Source organism: Xiphophorus couchianus, chromosome 19 (genome assembly GCF_001444195.1).
Source record: "Xiphophorus couchianus chromosome 19, X_couchianus-1.0, whole genome shotgun sequence".
Classification (NCBI taxonomy): Eukaryota; Metazoa; Chordata; class Actinopteri; order Cyprinodontiformes; family Poeciliidae; genus Xiphophorus; species Xiphophorus couchianus.
This window is the reverse complement of record NC_040246.1, coordinates 9202107-9225331: the sequence shown is the minus strand read 5'-3', so window position 1 is coordinate 9225331 and position 23225 is coordinate 9202107. Positions and strand designations below refer to the sequence as shown.

Sequence of the window (23225 nt, the reverse complement as noted above, 5' to 3'; positions counted from 1 at the left end):
AAGAACGAGTCAGGATGTCCTCCTGCAGGGATATCTTAGGATAATCTGTATAAGCTTGATCAAAAAGGAAAGTTTTAAACCTACAAACTTCCTAGAAATAGCTAGGAAGGAAAAGCCCGACTGCAGCCTGGCCTCAAGTTGCATTTGTGGTACGTCGGAAAAACGACTAACTTCTAATGCAGCAAGTTAGTGTGTTGGCCTAATTATAAGCGAGTGTTGGCATTTGAGGGAGGTCTGGAGAAGGGAATCAGGAAACACTGAAAAGCCTTTTTAAGGCTTTGATTACAAAATGCAATTTACTACATCGCTAGGAATAAAAAAAAAATAGAAAGGGAGCACTTAGTCTAGGAGTTACGGTAAAGCTTTTTTGATGTAGTTGTGTATTTTCTGAAAATGTCACTAAATAAAACACTCGGGGTTTAATAGTTGCGTGTATTATTTGTAGAATTAAATTAGCAGCTAGTCCTGATTAAATGCATCATATTTGTTGTTGGTCCGTCTTGTAGCACCATTGAGGCGGAGGAGGAGGAAAAAAAGAGGAGGTGGGCATCTGGAAGCGCGGTGTCTGCAGCATAATTAAAACATGGCGGAGTCGGAGGAATTTCGACTTAAACGTTTAAAGGTATGAAAATAAAACGATAAGTGATCATCAACAGACAGGTACGGCTAAACGTATTAGTTAGCGCAGTTTCATTTTAACCTTTGTAGTTTAGGTTCAGCTTCCGGTAGAGAGGTGCTCATTTTTGGCTAGCATCGGTTAGCTAGCTACATAGCCCTGCTTAGCATCTTGTTTCAGGAAAAAAAAAATGGAAAACGCAAACAATCACCGCGTTTAGCTGGTATTTCTGTACACCTTTAGGTCCTGTATTAACCCATACATTTTAGGCTTGCGTTGCAGTTGCCTCCATTTCTTACAAAACACGACCAAGGACTGCTGTGAACAATAAAAATAGCAGATTTTAGTCCGTTTTTTCAAATTCACCGCAGTGACTTCTGAAGCCGTAATATTTCCACCATCTTTTTAAATTGTCCTAAGCAAATGTTGTACGTTTGCGACTATTTATGCATCTGAAAATAAATTAAACGGTGATTAACTACTTATTATTAAAGAGTTGGTGACACGCCTCTTGCACACAACTGGACCATACTAGGCCTGGATCCATGTAATACTAGGGAGGTACCCACAACTAGAGGGTCAGAAATGTACATAAAGGCACCCACGTATTAGGGTTACCTTTATGAAGTTACACCTTTACCACATGCTATTTGTAGTTATAAACAAACTTGTAACATAATTCTAGCTGGAGATTTGTTCTCTGTCATTGTCTGGCTTTTTAAAAGTGGTCTACAAATCCTCAGTTTGGTTAAAGTAAAGGTTTTATACATTGCAAAAGCAGTACTGATTGGTACTATCTGTGTATTGATTGGCTGCTTATTTGAGATGAAGTTACGGTTGTGATGTAGTTATACCCACTTTGTGCACTATGCTAATACTTCCATGGTACAGCCCCATTATATCCCATTATTATGCTTAATACTTGGTACAGTGTGTCGGGTCTAAAAGTCCTGTCTTGACTCCTCCAAACATTCAATGACCCTGTTAGGATTAGAGAACATCATGAAATGATTAGTTCATGATGAACTATAGTGGAGACACCACTTTATAGGTGTTTTAGCCAGTCAGCAGTAATTTATTAACATAATTCAGATGAAAAAACTATCTGAGTATCAATTTGGAGGAAACCTTGTTAGTGTACGAGTGATGGAAATTCCTAAGTGCTTATCAGTCATATTGAAAAACTTAAGGGGATTCTTTCCTAATGGATTTTCTTCCGTTCAGCGCGACGAGGAGATGTCCCGAATGTTCGATGAAGTGATGGGGCTGGGAGAATTCGCCGACTCCTCCAGAGGCTCTGTGGGTTCCTCTAAGAGTGGCGGTCAGCCAGAATCAAAGGGACTGGACGAAACTTTAGAACAAGCGGAAAGCCAGCCGCTTGAAGAAGATAGCAACTCGAGCAGACAAGAGAAAAAGACGGATGAGGGGACGGGAGAGACAAGTTTTCCTCCCCTCACTTCATCCTCTTCTGAAAAGCTGTCCTCATTTAATATGGTGAGGAGCGAAAGAGGAGGTGGAGGGAGTGGTGGAGCAGCCTTTGATGATGCACTGGATGGTCTTCCCTCTTATGGACCTGAGGAGGAGGATGAGGAGGACTGGCACTATGCCCTGCCGATGGGCTCCCTAGAAGATGTTGATGTGGGTAAGGCCAGCAAAATAAGTCAGCTTGGTCAGGAGAACAGTGCGTCTCAGAGCAACCCCTTTGACCAAAAACCTGAAGTTGAAGAGGAGGAGCAAGAGAATGAGGGGAGCACCGAGTCTGCCAACACCTCCCACTCCTCCCAGGATAACACCCCGGAGCACGACAAAGGTAAAAGTCCATAACGTATACTAAGAAGGAGATTGATCACCAGTCTGTTAAATACAATGCCCCAACACTCTCTGGAAAAATATATAAACTACTAAAGTACTCTTCATGTCTGAAAATTAGAGTGCGGAAAAACTATTTGTTTTTACAGACTTTATTCACTATCCTATTTTATAAATACAGGTTCCATCCTTTAATCTGCTTGTTTAGCCATTTGTCCATCTATCCACTTGCATCCATTCACACATTTAAGCTCAAAAGTACTCTTCCTACTGACAGATTCAGATCTGAAGAAATCGTTTTCTTTAATTGGAAGCAATCTTAATGTTTTGAAGAAGCCCAGTTGGTTCAAAACCCCGACTTGAATCTGATCAAGAATCTGTTGAGGGATCTAAAGATTAAGGTAATGGATAGGAGGCCTTGCAGCCTCATAGACTCGGAGCTCATTGCTTAAAATTGATTGTTAAAAATACGATAAAGGCTTACCAGCAGCTATAACGTAAATAAAAGATTCATTGGTGATTAATGAGCTGGAGATGAATGATTTTCAACCTGCAAGTTTCTTCAAATGTTAATCAAAACAGAATTTATTTTTATTGGTTTTTTTTTTTTATATAATTGGCACCCCTTATCTAGTCATATGTCCATCTGTCCTTGTGTCATCAGTACAGCCATGCAGATTCACTTCACTATGTGGATCCTACTTATCTCCTTCCTGTCTCTGGTTTTGGTGCTTCCTCATCAAAATGAAAACAATATATCACTTCCATAAATATATGTAGTGGACTTTAGTATTTAAACTTTAGAAAATGGGCAAAAAACTCTGGAAATTTGAGTCTGGAAACGTCATCTTAACACAAACAATGAGCTTAAAACCAAGTAAAAAAAGTTGTTTTGCTTTGTTCCACCGATTATGTGCTAATAGAGGATAACATACGGAGGGAGTCAGTAATTGCTTGTGGGCTTCTCTTATGTTGCTGGTTATGGTGAGATAATGGTGTGCTATCATCTCTCCTTGTTTACACACATTCTCTCTTTATTGCCAGCTGCTGGGGGCCTGAACCAGACAGAGGAGACGGAAGACAGCCAACAGGAAGAGGTCAGGATTTAAACAAAATTTGGAGTAATTTCACTTTCAAATTGGCGCCAGTTATCCATAAAAGCTGGGGGTTTTTTTGGTTTGTTTTCAGACGTCAGGGAACACTCAAGGGGAGAATCGTAATCCTCCGCCGTCTCCCAGGGTAAACATTAAGGACGAGCCGATTGATGAAGGCTATGATGCTGCTTTGCTTCCTCAGAACTCAACTAAGCAAATCAAAGAGGAGCTGGAGCAAGAGGTAGGTCGGTGTTGTTATGTAAAACTAAACTAGCTGCAGATTTAGTGAAGTCTCAGTTGAGATTGTTAGGACAGTTCAGTTTAGATTATTGTTTAAAGTACAGTGGGCCCCCTGTCTATTCATGGTTCAGTAGTCACAGATTTTCTGTGGAATGTAACTTAAAAATTATTTACAGAAAATTCTGTTGTTTTTGGTCTTTAAACTCTCCTATGAACATATGCACAGCAGTCACCAGACTCTTGCCTTTCAGGGTGAATATTTTGTTATTTTCTGCAGGTCTTGCTCACTATGAAATTGTTTGTTCACTCTTGAGTGGAGCTGCGTTTCATTTTCTATGTCCTGATGCATAAAACCAAGTAAGAGTACAAAGATGTTGCTTTGTTTTTGTCTTGATGTTTTCAGGAAGAGCTGAGGATCAGCTCTGTCTTCTCTGTAGGAGGAGGAAACACTTTCACGTCTTCTACCAGTGAGTGTCTTTACTGTTTACTTTAAAAATAACGGGGCTGATTATTCAAAAAGACAAGTCTTGAAGAAAAAGGTGGTAAAATAAATTGTTCTCATTAAGATCCCAATCAAACTAAGACTAAAGCTTTTGTTACACTATTTATGCTTTTTGTGGAATACCTTAGCCATGTTGTTGTATTTTTTTTACCATGTTTTACATGATGACGTGTCTATCTTGTGAGTTTAATGGGTAGCAGTTTGGTGCAAGGGCTCTGGGGAGCATCGTCTCTCTTTCTGTTAGTGTCACAGTTTGTCCTTGTGTTGCTGTGACATTGCTGCATATTTGCAGTTGTCACAGGTGGGAATGAAGAAATGGTTCACTCTGCTTTCATTGCAACTCGCCTCAGCCAAGCAAAGCCTGTCGTTAGCACAAAACCACAGATGTTCAAGTATAAAAAGATATATTAAAACGCAGGAGTGGAAAAAGCAAATCCTTCAGGTGGGCAGCGGAAGTGCTGAAAGCATCATGAGTTAAATAATTTTGTTTTTCATTTACCCAAGTTATCTTTGTCTGATATGAGAATTAGATGATCAAAACATTTTAGAGGTAATATTTAATGGAAAAATGCCTTTTCTTTTCACTGTACAACAAAACATGCTTCTTAAACAGTTCTTATATTGTAGGTCAGACAGTTTTATGTGAATATCCAGCCTCCAATTGACTCCTTTTTTCTTGAATTTCAAAATCTTTTTAGAAAGGAATTGAAGACGCTCTTTAGCCTGTCAAAAGCTTCTACATAAACCACTAAAGCTACATTGAAAATTTACAAGTGGAAGCTAAAAGTTTTTTTCCCACTGTACTTTTTCAGCACAAGTGACTTTACTTGACTCTTACATTCATGCTTGTATTTTTGAAAATATTTCAGTTTTCTGTGGCTAATTTGATAAATGTTTCAGCATCCTTGGTTGAAATGCGTAATTTATTGTCTAGCACTTTTATTTGAAATTTGTCTTCTTTCTGCGTTATTTCTGTTCTTATCTTAGATCAAGAGTTCTTACTTAAATTTTAAAAACAAAAATTCATTCAGAACCAGTAGTCAGACTCACTGGTTATTAGTAATAAACAGTTGCATATTTAGTTTAAAAAAAATTGATCTCCTGCCCCTCCTTTTTATTAATCCAAGTGCCTCCAGCTGTTCCGGCCCCGACCACGACGCATATTTTAATCCCCAGCAGAGGAGCCGTCCTGCAGGCCGTGGCTTCCCTCCCAGTTAGACCAGTAGTTTCAGTCCCGACTCCAATACCCACATTGACCGCATTCCCTCCGCGCCCTCCTCCACCTGCGGTACCTGGGAGTGTTCGCTGCAGCGGCTGTGCCAAGGTAAAGTTTTCCAGGGTTTACACTTTAGGTGATAGATTTTGTTACATCGCTGCTTTTTCTTTATTTATGGTCTGTTTTGTAGATTTGGAGGACATGGGTGTTTATGTCATGCTGTCTTAATATTTTCTAGGTTTTGCTGAAAGGCCAAACAGCTTTCCAAAGAAAAGGCTCAACTCAGCTCTTCTGCTCTACAGTATGTCTGACGGGCCATCTTCCACCAATCACAAAGGGTCGCGCGTGTTTCCAGTGCAACAGGTAGAATTTCCTGTCGGCTGCAACGCATCAAGGCTTTTCATTACTTTTTTTAGCTACCATATGTGGTCACTTTGAAGGTGTCAGTGATGAAATCTACCAGTAACTTTGGGTTTGTAAACTTATAAATCTTCATTTGTTACCAATAATAGGTGTAGCATAAAAAGAACAATCAGGACATTTCTGAACTTTTCTCAGGATCTCAGATTTATTTGGAATTGACACAAAAATTCACTCAACTAAAGATAATATGGGAAAAATCAACAAGAACTGTCAACCAAGAATTATATTTATTATTCTACTGTCTCATATCTACTGTCTATGGGCAAAATGAATTTACTAGCAAATATTGAGTAACAAGTACTACGCTAATTAAACCCTACAAATTAAGTTTTATTTCACAGGAAATGTTCAAGTCAAAGAGAGACATTTTATGTTTTTGCTTTGATTTCCACCTTTAATCTGAGAGGAAACAAAAAGAGTTGACCGTGATTCAGGAACATTAGAATCTTTATTTAACATCTTCATTGATCAGCTTTCAGCACAAAAATAATTACGACAGAAATCCGCCTTGACTGGTCCAAAATTGAGATGCTTTACCTCTTTGAGAGACAACTGGACTTCTGTGGCTGAAGTAAAGATCTTCAGTTTGTATTTTGAAGCTTGTGGTTCCTGGGCAGGAGACATAAAGAAGGACTTCTCAACCAATTAGAAGCAAACTTGGTGTCACCTGAGAGCTGTGTCATGTTGGAGAACCAATGATCTGCATTTATCCTTCCCTCTGCTCTGTTTGCAGGGAGATCCTTCAGCCAAGGGACATGGTCACAGTCCCAGCAGAAAACAGCACATTCATGCACTTTTGTGGCCAGTTCTGTCTGTCTGTATACAGACACAAGAAGAAACAAGGCGAAAAATTTATAATTGATAAACGACCTGAGAGGAAGCCTGAGAAGCCACCCGAAAAACCAGTGGAGCGTCCAGCTGAAAAACCCTTCTGTGGCGTCTGCAAATCCACCAACAAGGCATGATGTTTTAATTTTTTTTTTTCACTTTTCTGTTTAGCTGCATGTAAAAACCTTTACATTTGCTTTTGACTATGATGCAAGTCATCTTTAATAAAGGTTTATTGCATGGATTGTGTCCTTGAGACGTCTTTGCCGTTGTTTTTGTCCCTTTTAACTCGAGCTCATTTGGTGTTTTTGTCTTTGATCATTATTTCTGCAGCAGATTGAGCATGAAGTCACCTATCAAGGGAAACTGCACAGACTCTGCAGTGACAACTGCTTCTTAACCTGGCGCAAACAGCGTCAACTTGCCTTGAACTGCTGCGAAGGCTGTGGGCTTTACTGCAGCAGCAAGTCAGGTTCCTGTCACACGCTAACCATTGAAAAGTCTCAGCTCAACTTCTGTAGTTCCACCTGTATTGGTACCTTTAAACAGGTATGTTGCAAGAACTGAAGTAGGTGTTTCCCTTTCTGTTGCAGTTTTAGGTTGAATTTCTGTTTTTCTCAAATCAAGTTGGTAGAGACAGAAATTTTATGATCAGGACTTGTGAGCAACAATTTATTTCTGCAGAGTTGCAGAAAGACGACAGAGTGTGCCAACTGTCACAAGACCACAGTGGTGTCCTCTACCATCATGGAGCGTGACCACAAGGGTAAAGTTCAACTGTACTGCTCTCCAACATGTGTGGAACAGAGTCGGCCACCCAACCACAGCCTCACAGGTACGATGCCATGGATGTAGCATTGTTAGTTTGGTCCTTCAGACTGAATCTAAGGGCTCGGCATTAAAACATGATAGTTTAATTTATGTTTAATTTAACTGTTTTTGTAGGTACTCCATTCCCCTGCGGCCTGTGTAAAGTTTCTGCGGTTCCTCAGTATCATCTCGCCATGGTGGATGGCACCATTCGCAGCTTCTGTTCCTTAGCCTGTGTGACCACATTCAGGGTAAAACATCATATATTCAGTTATAAAATCCAGATTAAATAGTTTAAATATGTAGAATTCAAACAATCGACCTATGATTAATTGGTGAATAATGATTTATTAGATTCAAATGAATTCCAATTGATTAACTAATCAAGGCTGCTAGACCTTCTTTTAGTGTTGTAGTTTGCCCGCCATCCAGCAGGGGGCGACACTGGTCCTCCTTAACTGGAGCCAGTTGATGCAGAAACAAAGATGGTGGAGGGATCCCAGAGCAGGAAAGAGAAACGGTCCCAACACAGTGTGGGATGGAAACTGGACTTTATGTGGTTCTGTTTAGAAATATAAACATTCAACAAGTGAAAAATTTAGCCCTTCATCTTATGGAAAGATTCTACTGATGCAAGAGAAAACTCAGGTTTTTAAGAAAATGAAAACTTATCAATTACGGTAATCGTTAGTCGATCAATAACTCATTAACTGATAACTTGCATCCCTATATATATATCATGTTTAATTATGTTCTTCCTTATGAATTTTTTGTACAATTATTTTGCAGAAATCTCCTCCCACATCTCAGCCTGATCTTACCAATGGAACCTCGTCTCTCAGGGACCTTCCCAATAAGGATGCTCCAAAGCCGGGACCCTCCACCGCAGCCAATGGGGTAACCGGGGCCACCTCTGTCCCCCCCATTCCTCAGGATTACTCATCTTCAGTCCCATACCCAGGACACCACCCCAGTTACACGTCGGTACCCCCTCTAGTGCCTCCGCATTCGGCTGTGTCCACTCCTACTCTTCCTGGACAAGCCCACGCCAGATCCCCCCTAGAGCAGCCTGTCAAACCGCTGGAGGATGGACTGAGTGATGCCATCGCTCTGACCTGCTATCAGTGTAGCAAACAGTTCAGCAACAAGCCGCTGCTAATCACCCACCAGGTGGGAAATTTGAGTCACTCTCTTAACTTTGTTCTATCAATCTGTGAAACCCTGCTGACAAACATTCATGCCTCTTATGTCGGATTTTTGTCCGCCTACAGGGTCGTATTTTGTTGTTATGCAGTAAATCGTGCTGTGATCAGTACAACACCCAGAAAAATGTCCTCTCTGTGTGCGACTACTGTAAAGAAGAAAAGGTCCTTTATGAGGTCACCAGCTTCAGTCACCAGGACGTGTTCTTTTGCAGTGAATGTACGTTAAAAGATCATGTTTTATTTTCTGCTTATGCAAAAGATGTACTTCACTAAACATCCTAAAAAAATAAACACTGGAAAATATTTGTAATATAAAATGTAGAGTAGAGTTTTACCAATCAGAATTTTGTGGCTGATTTTGATCTGTGTTTTAGCGTCATATATTAGAGAATTTTGCAGCTACCATGGCAAATATTATAAATACTAATACTAACTAAAAGCATTTCTTAATTTCCTATGATGCAAAGTCAAATTTACTGATATTTATATATGCTCTTGTGTAACAAATGGGAGAAAATAGTATTAAAAAACTGACAATATAATTGTAGATGTTGTTTTTATCATTAATTCAAATTTATCAAGACAATTAATCAAAGTTCTTATCAGAAAAAAATCACAATAAATAAAAAGACAATAAATGCACAGATCAGTTAAGGACAAAATCAATACATTCCTGCTCCTTTCTTATAATCTCTGGCTTTTGCAAGCTTACATTTTTACAAGATCGTCAGTAAAAAGATCTGCCTGAATCTGTTTGTTTATACTGTAATATGGTGTTTAGAGATACGGAAATCTCTGAAGGATTGAATCTGGAAAAGCATAGAATTTTGATCTAAACAAAGTGAATAATGAAGTCAAGTCAGCTGCAGCAGGTTTAACAGATTCATTGAAGTTTAGGATTGTTAATCTTGTTAATACGGCATTTCCTTCTTTTGCCCCAGACTGTAAGCAGTTCTTCAAACAGGAACGCGCCCTGCGCCCTTGCTCCTACTGCTGTGGCCTTGGCCAGAAGATGATGCTCAGTCACTATGGAGGGAAGATTGAGGAGTTCTGCAAACCTCACTGCATGTCCCAGTACACGGTGCTCTACTATGGAGTAAGTATAGGACAGACGTCCCACAAGAATGTGTTCATACAGCAAGTAACAAAAAACCCCAAAAAACATTGAGGCAGCTCGTGCCCAAAAAAGGAAACAAAAACTTGTCTTAAAGAAGTAGAATCTCCTGTTATCCATTGTGGATATTTTACCTTTCAGGAACATCACGGATGTAAAAAAAATATGTAAATATTAAGGTAGAAAATCTATATTCTTTCTTTTTAGGTTGATTTCTTCTTTCCCTCCTCTGATTAGAGTGTGTATAAACAAAATTGCTATTCCTCCCTTGGAGATTTCAGTAAAAACCTCATACTCACGTGTAAATATTCTGAATAAGAGCTCTTATCAGAAACAGGAAGGAATTTCAGACTCTTTACACCAAGCAGCACGAGGATTCAATTTGGTCATTTTTTCTATTTTTTTATTGTGTCTTATTTCTGGAGCCGTATCACTTACATATAATCAGCTTATTTATATCACATAAATTCACAAGAAATGTCTTCTTAGAGCAATTTCAAGAAAAACTGGTTGAATTCATTTCGAAATATACAAAAATGCTATTAATTTTAATCCTAGCAACAGTTTAAAGTCATGTACACAGTCCAATCTGATCATAAATGTAATATTGTTGAGAATAATGTGTACAATGTTAATAGTTTTTTTAATTATGACAATTAATGGTAATTTGTAACAATACTCTATTTGGAAGAAAATGTGTGTAATTTATAAACTTTGCCATCTGTCATATTCATGTTTTTCACAGTGAAACAGAACAAATAAGGTTATTATTATTCTGTGATTCATATTTGGTTCATTTTCAGGTATTTCTGCAGCGCTGGAAAAATGTATTAAAAAAATAAATCAATTTGTATGCTTTGAGTGAGAATTTGACATTTTTCATAGTTATACATCATATCTGAAAAGCATGAACTGACTTCCTCCACAGAGCATGTGTAGATTTGGAGCTCTGGGTCAGGGTCTGTTGGCTCCCCTCGGTTTAGATCCCAGTGTGATCAAATCTGATGTTTTATTCCCTCACTGTTCCTCTGCCCAGATGGGTCGGTGCGACAGCTGCAGGAAGCAGGGCTACATGAGTGAGAAACTGCAGTGCCTGGGTTCAGTCTGCAACTTCTGCAACATGGCCTGCCTGCTGCAGTACTGCTGCCTTCATTTTGAGGCGAGCCAACACACCAGCAACGGCATGGCCTCTGCCCCGCCACTGCCATCCGGTAGCAAGTTATTTAAAATCAAAGTTTCTTATCCAGTTGTCTGTTGCTTCAGTAAGACAATCTTTCAATTTAAATGTTTGTCCAGCTCCAGCGCAGCCTCATCACCCCTCGAAGATGAATCCTGTCATTGCAGATGTTGTCTCTTTAGCCAACGGCTCGGCCTCCCAACCCAGCGGGTCGGCAGGTACAGCGCTGACCGGTTAGTTTCTACCACTTACATCCTGAAATTTTCTAAGTCCATTTTTTTTAACTTTATTTGTTTAACTTTATTTATTTTCTGCATCTTAAGTTTGCATAGCTAGTCCAGAAAACATGTTGAAACTCTTAATTCAGCTTCACTTTTTTTCCTAGAAAATTACACAAGTCTTGTTCTTCTGCAGCATTTTACTATGTTTTTACTTTTTTTTTTTGTTCTTCCCCTTTATAAAGTATTTTTGGGGGCTTCTATAGCAATGCATAGAAAAGCAAAGCAAGGCATTTCAATGCCTCCATGCAATGTGTGGAGGCACCTATTATTCTACACCTCAGAATAACTGTCGCTTTCTTTCACCATTAAGTTCATTCTTTATTGTTCCATTTTGTTATACTGGTTTTATTTGTTTATTTGTTTTTATCCCATTTTCAGTTGTGTATTCCCCTTTAAAACTCTTCCACACACAGACGTTTGAACTAATTTAGGCCTTCTGATATAGCTATTTACGGTAATTATAGTTTTTGTCGTGTTTCTCATTTTGTTTTTATCCCGATTTTGCAGGAGAGCTCCCATCCTCCAGCATAGATGGAAAGAACCTTGATCATGTATGAACATTTCTTTTTAAAATACAGTTCAAACTGAATATACAGTAATTTAAACAAGATTTTAAAAAGCATTTTTGTCCTTTTTAAACTACTGAGGTTCGAACTGTTATTACCTGATTAGAGAAAACATATTTATAGGAAATAATCAGATCAAATCTGTGACGCCCGCAGGCCAGTACTCAGACTGACGCCATGCGAGCGCCCGCGCCCCGTCGCCGTCAGATGAAAAACAAATCTGTTCTGTGCCGACCTTTCACCATGGACCAGGAAATCATGTGCCAGCTGCCTTCACCTTCCCCTGAACCAGAAGGTAACTACATGAAACACCTCTCAGTGTTTTAGGCTTGCTGCAAGCTAGAATGCTGCAGAGGAGACTAATGCACTCCTAAGGACTTTAGTAGCTACCATTTATTTTATTTATAGTCTTATGCAGCTAGCAAATGAAACATGCCAATGTTAACACTTTTGCATGTCAATATGTTACTATGAACAACGTAATGGAATATATGAGGGGATGAATTTCTGCTGTTTGACATCTAAAAATGGCTTTTGAACAGTCGCCAAAGAAAGAAGTCCTGCAATCTATTCTGAATGAACACTCGGCTTTACACTCATTTTACAGTGTGGGTATATAGTAGGTCTAATATGAAATGTTTAATTCGTATATGTTGAGAAATTTACAAACTACAAACATTCTCATTTTCTCATTTTTATCACCTGCTGTGAGATTTTGCGGAGTAGTTCTTAGTAGTCAATATTTTTCTTTCTCTATACAGCAGTCAGTGATCTCAGTGAGGAGGAGATACAAATTACAATATACAAATATGAAATTTGTACTTTTGTGTTAAAAATTTATTACAGTTTAAAATAAATTGAATTAAATGTTTGTTTTTTCCCAACTGTGTGAATTCCTTCTTGATTTTCTAAACTCAGGTCATTCTGACTGCTGTGTAAAAACTTGTTTAAAATTTTAAAGAAGTTTTTTTAATAGAGAATCATCTGCACTAATATCCCAAAAACAAGCTTTTGTCACATCTTAGATGTTTTATTGAATGTTCTTCTTCTGGGATTCATTTAAATAGTTTTCTTAACAATTGCACCAGCTCTGCTAGATAGGTCCTCGCAGTCCGACCAACCATCCAGATCGCCGCCGCGGTCTCCGAAAATCCAGGAGGAAACTGAGCCGAGCAACCTCACGCCAGCTCGACTAACCGGGCGCCATTTCCTGGGTAGAAAAGAGACGGATTCCAGCTGCAAGGTGTGCTCCCAGAGGAGGAAGAGAAAGCTGGATGAAGGCGAGGCTGGACAGAAGAAGCGAAAGATGGAGGATGGTGACGATGAGCCAGAGAAGGAGCAGGGAATTTCTGTCAGCAAGGAGAAAAATGAGGAGGAAGAGAAGGATGTGGAGTCTGAAATAGAGTGTGGCACAATGAAGAGACAGACACCGTTTTACTGTAAGACATGTACTGAGGAGCCCAGCCTCTGTCCTGTGCCTTGTTTTGAACTTTACCACACAAAACTTAACTACAAAGCACCAGGTGAGCCTCTCGAGTAACAGAAACACTTTAATTCATACCAATAAACCTGTTTTCATGCTTACTGATGCAGTTTAATGTTTTTATATGCTGTCTTTAGTTGTTGAAGTACATGTTGACTTCCTTTGAGGGTCGAGTTTGTCACCCGGTTTTTCTCTCTCCAGCTTCCTGATCTGCTGTTTTGAGAAGCCATCTCCCATCTCTGGCTGCAGACACAGACAAAAAACAAACTGCAGCCTAAAAATCTTCCTGTTCAGTCTCACACTACGCAGTCTGTGCTAATCCCAAACCATGCTGGGAGCATCTCTCACTAAATTGAAAAAACTGATCTTGTATTTTCTTTGTAATTACAGGGTTCCTACAATGTTGAAAAGTATAGATTGGAATTTAAAACCTTGATTGATGTGGACAAAATAAAATTGTAGACATTTTGTGGGGGGGAAAAGAAAAGTGTTTGCAGACTCCTCTCCATATACTGTCTCATAAAAATTTGACTTTGCCCAACAAATTTACTCATAAAAAGTAGAGTAATTATTAAACCGATCACACATAATGGAAGTTTTGAAGTTATTAACGGATGAGAACTGCTTTAAATCATTTTGGTAGGATTTGTCTCAGCATCATGGGCTTGTTGTCTATTGATTATCAAAAAAAATCTTCATATAACATAGGGATTGCACCTCAAAGAAGTAGTTATTTTTTAATTCATTATTGTCACAACTCTTGGGTATAATTAAGGGAAAGAAATCATTGGTCTTTGATGGATATTTTGAACATGAATAAGCAAGATAATAAGCGAATACTGTATCTCCAAAGTTGGTGGTTTGATTTGTTGAGATAGTGAGATGTTATTTAATTTAAAAAAAAAAAAAGGCTCAGTCATGTTATCTTAAGAATGAGACTGGCTGTATTTGCCAGAAAGTTTGGGCACTGAATTTGAGATAAAGATACAACAAAACAGTCAGAGACCTCAACTCAAGTTAATTTAACTGTTATCTCTACAAAACAACTGAAGATAAGATAATGAAACATTTTGCTGCAAATGTTTCAAGATCTTGCTATTTTGAGATAATATAATAAAACCTTTTGCATGACTAACTGGGCAAAAATATTAAGGATATAATTAAACTGGTATTTAAAAAGAAACCCAGTTCTGAAATCAAGGTTCTAAAAAATGGAAAATATTTGCATGAGATCCAAACCATTTTATTCCTAGATAATGATTTAATTATCAAGATATGTAAATAATTCAGTTTAAATTTAACTTGAGATCTGGCACAACAAACATAGTAATCCTGATCAAAATATTGACCCATTGTAAAGGTAAAGTTCATATCCTGATGTAATGAAAAATAGAAACTTTTTTCAGCAAAAACTTTTGGGTTCTGTTATTTCAAGATGATTTTATGACAATTTTACTACAGCAAAACAATCTTGAGATTTTAGTCAATATCCTAATTGAACAATTATTACTATATAATAAGCTTCTCATTAAATTTCTAAATCATTTGCCAGGGAAGGTTTACATCATGTCATCTAAAGATAATATCAAAAAAACATAAAATGATCTTCAGGTCTTATCGCGAGACACTGAAACCTTTGTCAGCAAGTGGTTAGATATTTCTAGATAATGTAATGAGAACAAATAAATACACCAGTAATAAAATAATAATCCATCTGAACTATTTTGTTTTGTAAATTTTATGGACAGTCATATCTTAGAAACTTGCATGATGTGAATAACGACGACCTAATTAAGCTTTTGTCACTACAAAACAACCTAGGGGTTTTATTTATATTAAAATTATTCACATGAATGAGCTCAACATTGTATTCTGATACAAAGAACTTATCAGCTGAACATAATTATCTTGAGCTCTCATCTTAAGACGGCAAGCTAATCAAACTTTTAATCAGTACCAAACACTTCAGGTTTTATCTCAATATGAGATGTTTTGAAACTCCAGAAGTCATTTTCTCAAGATAAAAATTGGTCTCTAGACAAATAAAAAATAATTTCCATTCATATAATTTGGGGGTTTAAGATATCTGCTGAAAATAAGTGTACACAGGAACATTTGTTCAGCTTTGTCAGTCAAAAATTGCTTTTTCTAAATTAAAGAAATTGATTTTTCCACACAGATTTGAAACCTTTATTGTTCTTTCACTGCACACTGCCAATAAACCTGAAACTAAATGTTTCACAAAATCCCAACATTTGTATTTATTTGTATTTGTAAGTCATGTAGGAACCCTGTATATTATCTTAAGTTAGCAGTATTTAGTTTCCACAGGATTTCTGTGATTTGCTGTAGTACTAAAGTTCTTCTTTGTGTTAATGTTGCTTTTACTGGTTGAGGATGAAATACTTGAAGGGCTTCTCGGATTCTCGGAGCCTACTGTAAGATCTAATAAACTATTACCTCATTAATATATGTGTCAGAACACATCAACATGTCATTAAAGTTACAGTGCATTGTCAACTTTTACTCATCACATTTCATCCTTTTACAGCATGTTTTTTTTATTTAAACATTTTCTCTGAAGAACAAGTGCAAAACTGTTCATCTTTTTATTAGTCATTTTCTTTTTTTCTCACCTCATTTGCTTTGTGCCATGTTTATTTTCTAATCGATATTTCAGTATTAAATTGGTTTTCTTTCTTTAAAACACTAATTTATGGTGAACTTCTAGAGAAAATGACATTTATGGATTTGTGGATGCAAGCTTTTTAATCCATCATCATCTGTTCAGTTATGAATGAATTCAACTAGATGTCTTTAAACATCACATTGAGCGTTTAAATCAGAATAAAACACTGTTGCCAGGATAATGTGACTTGAGCTGGAAGCAAGCAGTGTGAAGTTTTGTATCACACACAGACTGTCACCTGCAATTTTGAATCACCTGTTCTGCTGATCCGTTGTTGTTGTTACTCTAAGACTGTTGAAGTTACAGTGATTTCCTTGCAACACTTCACTGATGCATCAGAGTCGATTCCAGCTTTGTTTTACAACGGTAAAGTTTACTTTGGACATTAAATCTTTGTCTGATTAGGATTTTTACCAAGTGAATTTTAAGTAAGTGGTCTTGTTATAAGAAAACAGTCTCAATAAATGGTTTTTGAAAAAAAAAAAAAAAAGACTTCTCAGTTCTCTGTTTTTTATCCGATTACACTTGTTGGATGATCCACAGAAGATATTTGCTATTCTCAGTTATGCTGTGGCATGCTATCATCAAATAGTCAAAGGTTAGTTTTACTTTTAGGATCTCTGACCTACAGAAATTTCTGGATGTTGCGCAGCAGATACGTGTATAAATGTCGACACCTGCTGGCTAAATATCAGAATTGCACTTTGGTTTATCGAAGGGAACTTTAAGCTATGTAGAAATAAAAAGCCGCCAATGGTGTGCAACATTATGTAATAATCTAAAACAGAGTAATACCATCTTAAGTTTATAAAAAATATGTTTTCATAAAGCTTTATTGGTCAAAAGAATAATACAAAATAGAGAAATCTATATTCGTTTGGTTTAATTTAGAAAAAATGCAGCGTTTTAAACAATATATAAAAGGATTGTTTTTTTTTTGTTTTTTTTTTTATCTGAAACTGACCCTCGTACTAAAAAAAATTATATTGCATCAGTTTCTTGTGATGATTTCCATTGGCACACAAATTGTAAGTACTTTGTCTCTTTAACCAGTTTCCTGGTTTACCTCCAAAGTCCTATGTTTTACTGTAACAATTAATTAAAATTAACTAAGGCTTCTCTTATAGCTTTTATCCATATTGCTTTAGGATCACAGTTTTTATCTGATAGATCAGGGATCTACAACCTACACCTTTTTGTTGTTTCATTCTTTTGTATTTTTCAACCATAAAAAATCATAGATCGGTGAAGTTGGTCTAGAACCGCTACTGTTCCATATAATATGCTAAAAATAAATGTATTCCAAAATATTTTGTTGTGTTGCAAGTGTTTATTTTAGATTAAGATTATATCAATAAACACAAGAAACTCTAACCTTCCTCTTTCTCCCTTTACTCATTATTATCTCCGCTGCAGACAGGGAGGAAAACATGAAGGTGTTCATGGTTCCAGTACCAGTACCAGTACCAGTCTTTGTCCCAGTGCCTATGAACATGTACTCCCAGCACACGCCTGTTGCCATGGTGGTACCCATGCCGGTATGTGCCAGTTCACTTTGTATGAAATGGGAATAACTGGTTACACTGGGAGTCGCTGGAACTGGAAGTTTCCTGTTTTCCAGATTCCAGTGCCGATTGTTGTCAAGCCTCAGACCAAGGATGTGAAAGATGCAGCTGTCCAGATGGAGAAGCTTGATGAAGAGGAGGAAGAAAAAGAAAAAAGATATTCTTCCAGTATAGGTAACGATTTCAGAAGAAAAAAAATCCCTATTGGAATCAGTTATGATCATCAGAAGGATTTAAATTGTGCCTTCTACAGTAAATCATTTTAATTTGGACGTCTTAAAATGAAGCAAAAAAACAATCGAACCAAAGCCCCTGTCAAAATAAAATCAAAACCGCCTTGCCTTACTCCTGATATTTTCATTTAGTCAACAAAGTTGCAGGAAACCAGCAATCAACCCATGGGCCTCTGCTTTAATGAAATGAACATAAAATCTTTTACGATGCCTTCAAAGTCCTGGTACTTTTTACACTGTTTCTAATGTTAAAACGTTATACTTTAATGCCTTTATTATGCAAATATCATCAAGTGAACTCGAGGGAGGCAAATAAGTTTAAGTGATTTGCAAAACAGGCATGCTTTAGACAATTTGCTGAAAGATTACCTGATGTACTTTATTACTCTTAAAATTTCTTCTTTTGTTTCGCTAACTGAGCTTTCACTACATGATTTCCCAGTGATGTGAGCAACAACGAGAGATGATGAGTGAAAAAGTCAGCTTTAAAAGAAAATTTGGCTATCTGTAAGGAAACTCTAAACTATGAGCAGGTTTGTTACTATATAAAACCAGGAAGAAGATTTATCTAAGATGTTTTGCTTCAGACTCTTCAGATTTAGGTTCAGGACTAAAATCTTCTTCTTTCTTCTGCTTCCTGGGTTTGTGTATTTTTTGCTGTAGATCAGTGCAGTTCTGGGGATGTTAAGACTGAAGTCGTCAGTCACACAAAGCAAAATGAAGAGATAGCAGCTCAGACTGACCTGCTTCAGACTGAAAGCTCAGAGAGAAGCACAGAAGCACCAGATCATGAGACTGATGACCAACCAGAGACGGGTACAGCTGTCATCAATCATCGTCCCAGCAGCAGAAGCAGAGATCAGCCTCCTTCCTCTCCTGTGATGGATCTGGAAGCTGACCTCCAGCCTGGTGCGCTGTCATTTATGGTTTATTTATGGTTATAAGAAATATAACTGATTCAGATGTAAAAACACCGACGCTGAGAGTTTTTTTTAATTTATTTTGACAGAATTGTTGAATCAGAACTCATCTGTTCAACAGCGAGGAGTTAAGAGACGCAGAGAAGGTTCCTACGGCAGAAAACGGGTACAACACTTTCTGACAGACCAGCGTTGTAAAATTTAAAGATAAGAGAAGCTCATGTCAAATGAGGCCAGGACAAAACTAAAAAGTTCAAGTATTTTTTTAAGAATATAAAAGTAAAGCAAAATTAGACGGTTTTAAGTAGTTTTAGTGATTATAGTTAATCCTTATAGTTTTCTCAGAAGCATAGTTTTGCAACTGTGCTTCTGAGGACAATATTACAAATACAGTGACAATATGTACTTCAGCCAGTAATTATTTTTGGTTATTTAGTACTTAGTACTATTGCTATTTGCTTTCTGAATCACAGAGAGCAAAGATGTGCAACAAGCAGAGCTGATGCTAGATTATCAAAAATGTAGTTGGTCAGGATTAAAGATTTCTGCAGTGTTCACTAAAATAATTTATATAGTCCTTTCTCTGTTGAGCTTCTTATGTTACATATAAATATTGAAATATTGATTTCTCATTATACAACCTTTATTCAAACTATTTGATTTGATTTTTTGGGTAGACTGTACCAAAAGCAACAACAAAAAAAGCATCCAAACTGGTCTTGTTTTACTTTTGCAAACTAAGTAAATGTAGCAGACGTCAAAACTTGGCTTCAAATAGCCTGTATTCACTGTTAAATACAGATTATTTAGTATATTTAGTGTATTAATTATTAAATACAGATTATTTAGTATATTTAGTGTATTAATTATTAAATACAGATTATTTCACAAGTTGGTGAAAGTAGAAATATGTGCTTTTAATGCTTTATTTGAGTAGAACTGCAGGGTATTTGTCTTATTTTTGTTATCTGTTAATATTTTAAGTGGGTTTATCATTCTGACATGCATTTCATTATTTCAGAGGCTTGTTTTGAACTAAAGCTCTCACCATCTGTCCATCCAGGGTCGCAGGCGAACTGGTTCTGCTGATCGCAGTGTTTCAGGAACACCTGCCTCCTCCAAGCTGAACCATCTGTACGGGGTCAAAGCCTGGACGAGCTGGATCCAACAAAGCAACAAGCAGCCAACAGAATGTGAGGCAACGTCGTCGTTCATTTCCTTGAATTTCTCCAAACTGCTCCCATAAACATTTTATTCTTTTGCCTCCACAGCCAGTCGAGTAGTTTTCAAAGAGGACATCGTTCAGTGCAGCTCCGCTGAGCTGGGCTTCGCTCTGACCCGCTTCATCAGAGAGGTCCGGCGGCCGAACGGAGAGCCCTACAGCCCGGACAGCATCTTCTACCTCTGTCTGGGAATCCAACAGGTGCACAAACATCACCCTGGTTTCCAGTTTGGTTTATTCAGAGTTTTCTGATCTAGTTTGTCTTCTCCGTGAACAGCATCTGTTCCTGCGGGGGCGGATAGAAAACATTTTCACAGATGAGGTTTACAGTCAGTTTGGCAGCGAGCTCAGCAGGATGCTTCAACTTTGGAAACCAAAGCTGCAACCAAGTGGTACGTCACTGAAGTCAAGCTTTCAGTTGGCCATCTTAACTCCATCAGAACTCAAGTTTTTCCTGATTTTCCCAACATTCCCATTTCCTCCCTCAGGTGGGATCGTTCCCTCTCGCATCGAGGAGTCTTACCTGTGGGAGTGCAAGCAGCTGGGTGCCTATTCACCCATAGTGCTGCTCAACACGCTGCTCTTCTTCTGCACCAAGCACCTCCACCTCACCACGCTGGCAGAGCACCAACGTCTGTCTTTCTCCAACTTCACCCGGCGCTACAAACCCCAAGGCACAGCCGGAAATGTTTACCTCCAGTACGAGAGAAACAGCACAGGGACATCTGGCTCTGAGCAGAAAGGTGGTGCCTCGAAAAGCAACTTTTTGTGGCTTTTTCAAATTATTTCTTATAGCTGAAACTAATCCAGTCCTTTATATTAACTCACTGCAGCTCTAAAATGTATCTCCCCCTTTACATGTTACAACATTTACCTTTGTGAGGCCAAGAACATCAGCAAGAGTGTAGCTTCAAACACAGCATGTGTGCAAGATAAAATAAGTACCGACTCCTGCTCTCCTCCATCATTCTGTTGTTTTTGAAGTGAACCTGTCAATGAGGAAGGGTGGACAGTCAAAGAGTTTTCCAAAAGTATTCATGAACCTTAAACCTTTGTCTCATTCTTCCACATCCCAGCCAAAAAACTTTACTGTATTTAATTGAGATTTGAAATGATATACCTACAAGAGGTAATGGTTCACAAGTGAAGTGGAGGGAAAATTTATTTTTAAACTGGTCATGATCAATAATTCCCAATAGATTTTGACGGATATATTTATAATTTTCCTCTGTTAGCTAAAAACTTGCTGTCTAGTAGATGATTAACTGTCTACACAGCTGTTAGGTCCTGTCTCAAGCCTTTGTTCGATTAGTTTTCCTGGGTATTTAACTTTTAGATACTCGTTCCTGCTGGTTTTCAGTCATGTTCTTCACAAATCGGACATATTCCAGGTTTTGGTTCAAAGGACGGGATCAAAAATGTGTTATATCCTTTAGAAAGACTAGTGGGCCTAGAGTACTTTTACAGAGAGAAAGTCTGCCTGCTTGGAAAAATAAGAAATAACTTTGAATGTATTTTAAAATGTGACATACCTCATCTTGCTTCCAGAGCATCAGGTTGGGAGCAACGGAGAGATGTGGGAAAACGCAGCCAACCCCCTGCAGTGTCCCGTCCGACTCTATGAGTTCTACCTCTCTAGATGGTGAGTCCCCACAGAGGCACACAGACACACATGCTTCTGTTTAAAGTCAATACATCTTAGGTTTGTCGTCTTGACCTCCTACAGCCCAGAGTCTGTGAAGAATCAAAGCAGCATGTTTTACCTCCGGCCTCAAAGGAACGTCCACACATGCAGGTCAAGGTGAGGAAATTGTCTTTTATTTCGCTCTGCAGACAAGAAACTAAACACAAACGCGAAGGTTCCTCTGATGTCAAACCCTGGGAGAGAAGTATTTCTATAACTTCTGCCTTATTTGATCTAAAGTACCGTTGTCTTTAGTATTTTGAAGAGTAGACAAAAATGAAGCACTGTGTTACATCACATTTATACCCCAGGAAAAACAGAAGTCATGCATCACTCGCTAAAACTTTTTAGACTCTCAGATATGCTTACAAATGTAAAAATAGCTTTAGTCAGTTGAGAAATGTCATGTAGCATACAATTGCTTCTTTAGAAAAATCAAACACTCCCAGGTTACGGATTGAGAAGCAGTTGGTGAAATGTTCCCAGACGGTTTGATCATACTAGAAGGTTTAAAAGAAAGTGTTTGGTTTTTTTTATTATTACGGTAATAACTCCTGCATCTGTCATCAGCAGCTCCTCCTGGTACTCGTCCCAGCCGCTGGACGCCTCCACCCTCCAGAGCATGCTCACTCGCATCTTGGCAGTCAGGGAGGTTCAGCAGGAACACGAGCGATCAGCTGCAGCTGAGGGACTCTCTCAGTCGTCCGTGTGACAGAAGAGACCAACATTTTAAGTGTGTTTTGCTGTTATTCCACTGTTTGGATGTTTTATTTTTAGACTATATATATGATGAAAAGCTGTTGGCTCTCTTTGTTTCAGTGCTTTCTCTGGAGAAACTTTGAATCTTCCTCAAGGACACTCGTTATTTTAAATGTTATCAATTCCTGATATGATTTAGCACATAGAAGATAAAAATGCCAGGGTAAACCCTAACCCTATCTGGGCAACACTTTCTCTTAGTGCCTCTTTTTCATTCTCATATCCTATTTTGTTGTATTTTAAGCCCCTTGTGGCCTTTCATAACTACCGTTGTTAATTGGCTGTTTTAGTTGACTGTGTACTATTATTTACAAGATTTAGTTCGGTTACAACATTGAGCTGTTCCCATTTTTATATTCAACATGCAACATGCAGTTCCTTTTCATGAATCCCAGACGTGCACTTGTCCTGTAAATGTTTCAGTCATCAAATGTTATTGCATCTGTTTGAGAACTCATTACAACTGAAGCCCCAAAGAGTTTAATTTGTTTCAGACACAGAAAGCTGTGTTGTTAAGAAATAACAAAAAATGCTAACAGATTACAATCAATTTCTGTGGCTAGTTCCAACACTGCATAAAAATATTAAAGAACTGTTAAAAGATAATCTGTGTGTTTTGAACTTTTAAGCTAATTAACCAGGGAATTTGTGCTTTCACCCTTTTTGATGGATTGACTAATAATTTGATAAGCAAACTGGTGTCTTCAGTGCTGAATTTGCTGTCCACATGATGAACACGGAACATATATTCAGGCCTCACTTCTTGGAAATACATACATTATATTTACT

The 23225-nt window shown here is 38.0% G+C and overlaps 1 protein-coding gene across 1 annotated transcript; it reads left to right on the top strand.

Annotated features, from left to right (window-relative positions):
* The first annotated feature begins 385 nt into the window (after positions 1-385).
* LOC114133971 (zinc finger MYM-type protein 4-like) lies at positions 386-23042 on the top strand. The gene is given in 30 exon segments (XM_028000129.1): positions 386-622; positions 1841-2426; positions 3470-3522; positions 3614-3760; positions 4163-4226; positions 5389-5585; positions 5716-5840; positions 6634-6859; positions 7065-7277; positions 7413-7563; positions 7674-7789; positions 8328-8708; positions 8810-8960; positions 9685-9839; positions 10894-11068; positions 11154-11267; positions 11823-11866; positions 12038-12176; positions 17470-17591; positions 17675-17792; positions 18515-18760; positions 18861-18937; positions 19835-19964; positions 20043-20194; positions 20271-20397; positions 20400-20454; positions 20456-20736; positions 21542-21635; positions 21720-21794; positions 22248-23042. Coding segments are annotated over 30 exon segments (4695 nt in total). The 5' UTR covers positions 386-583; the 3' UTR covers positions 22390-23042.
* Positions 23043-23225: the final 183 nt, after the last annotated feature.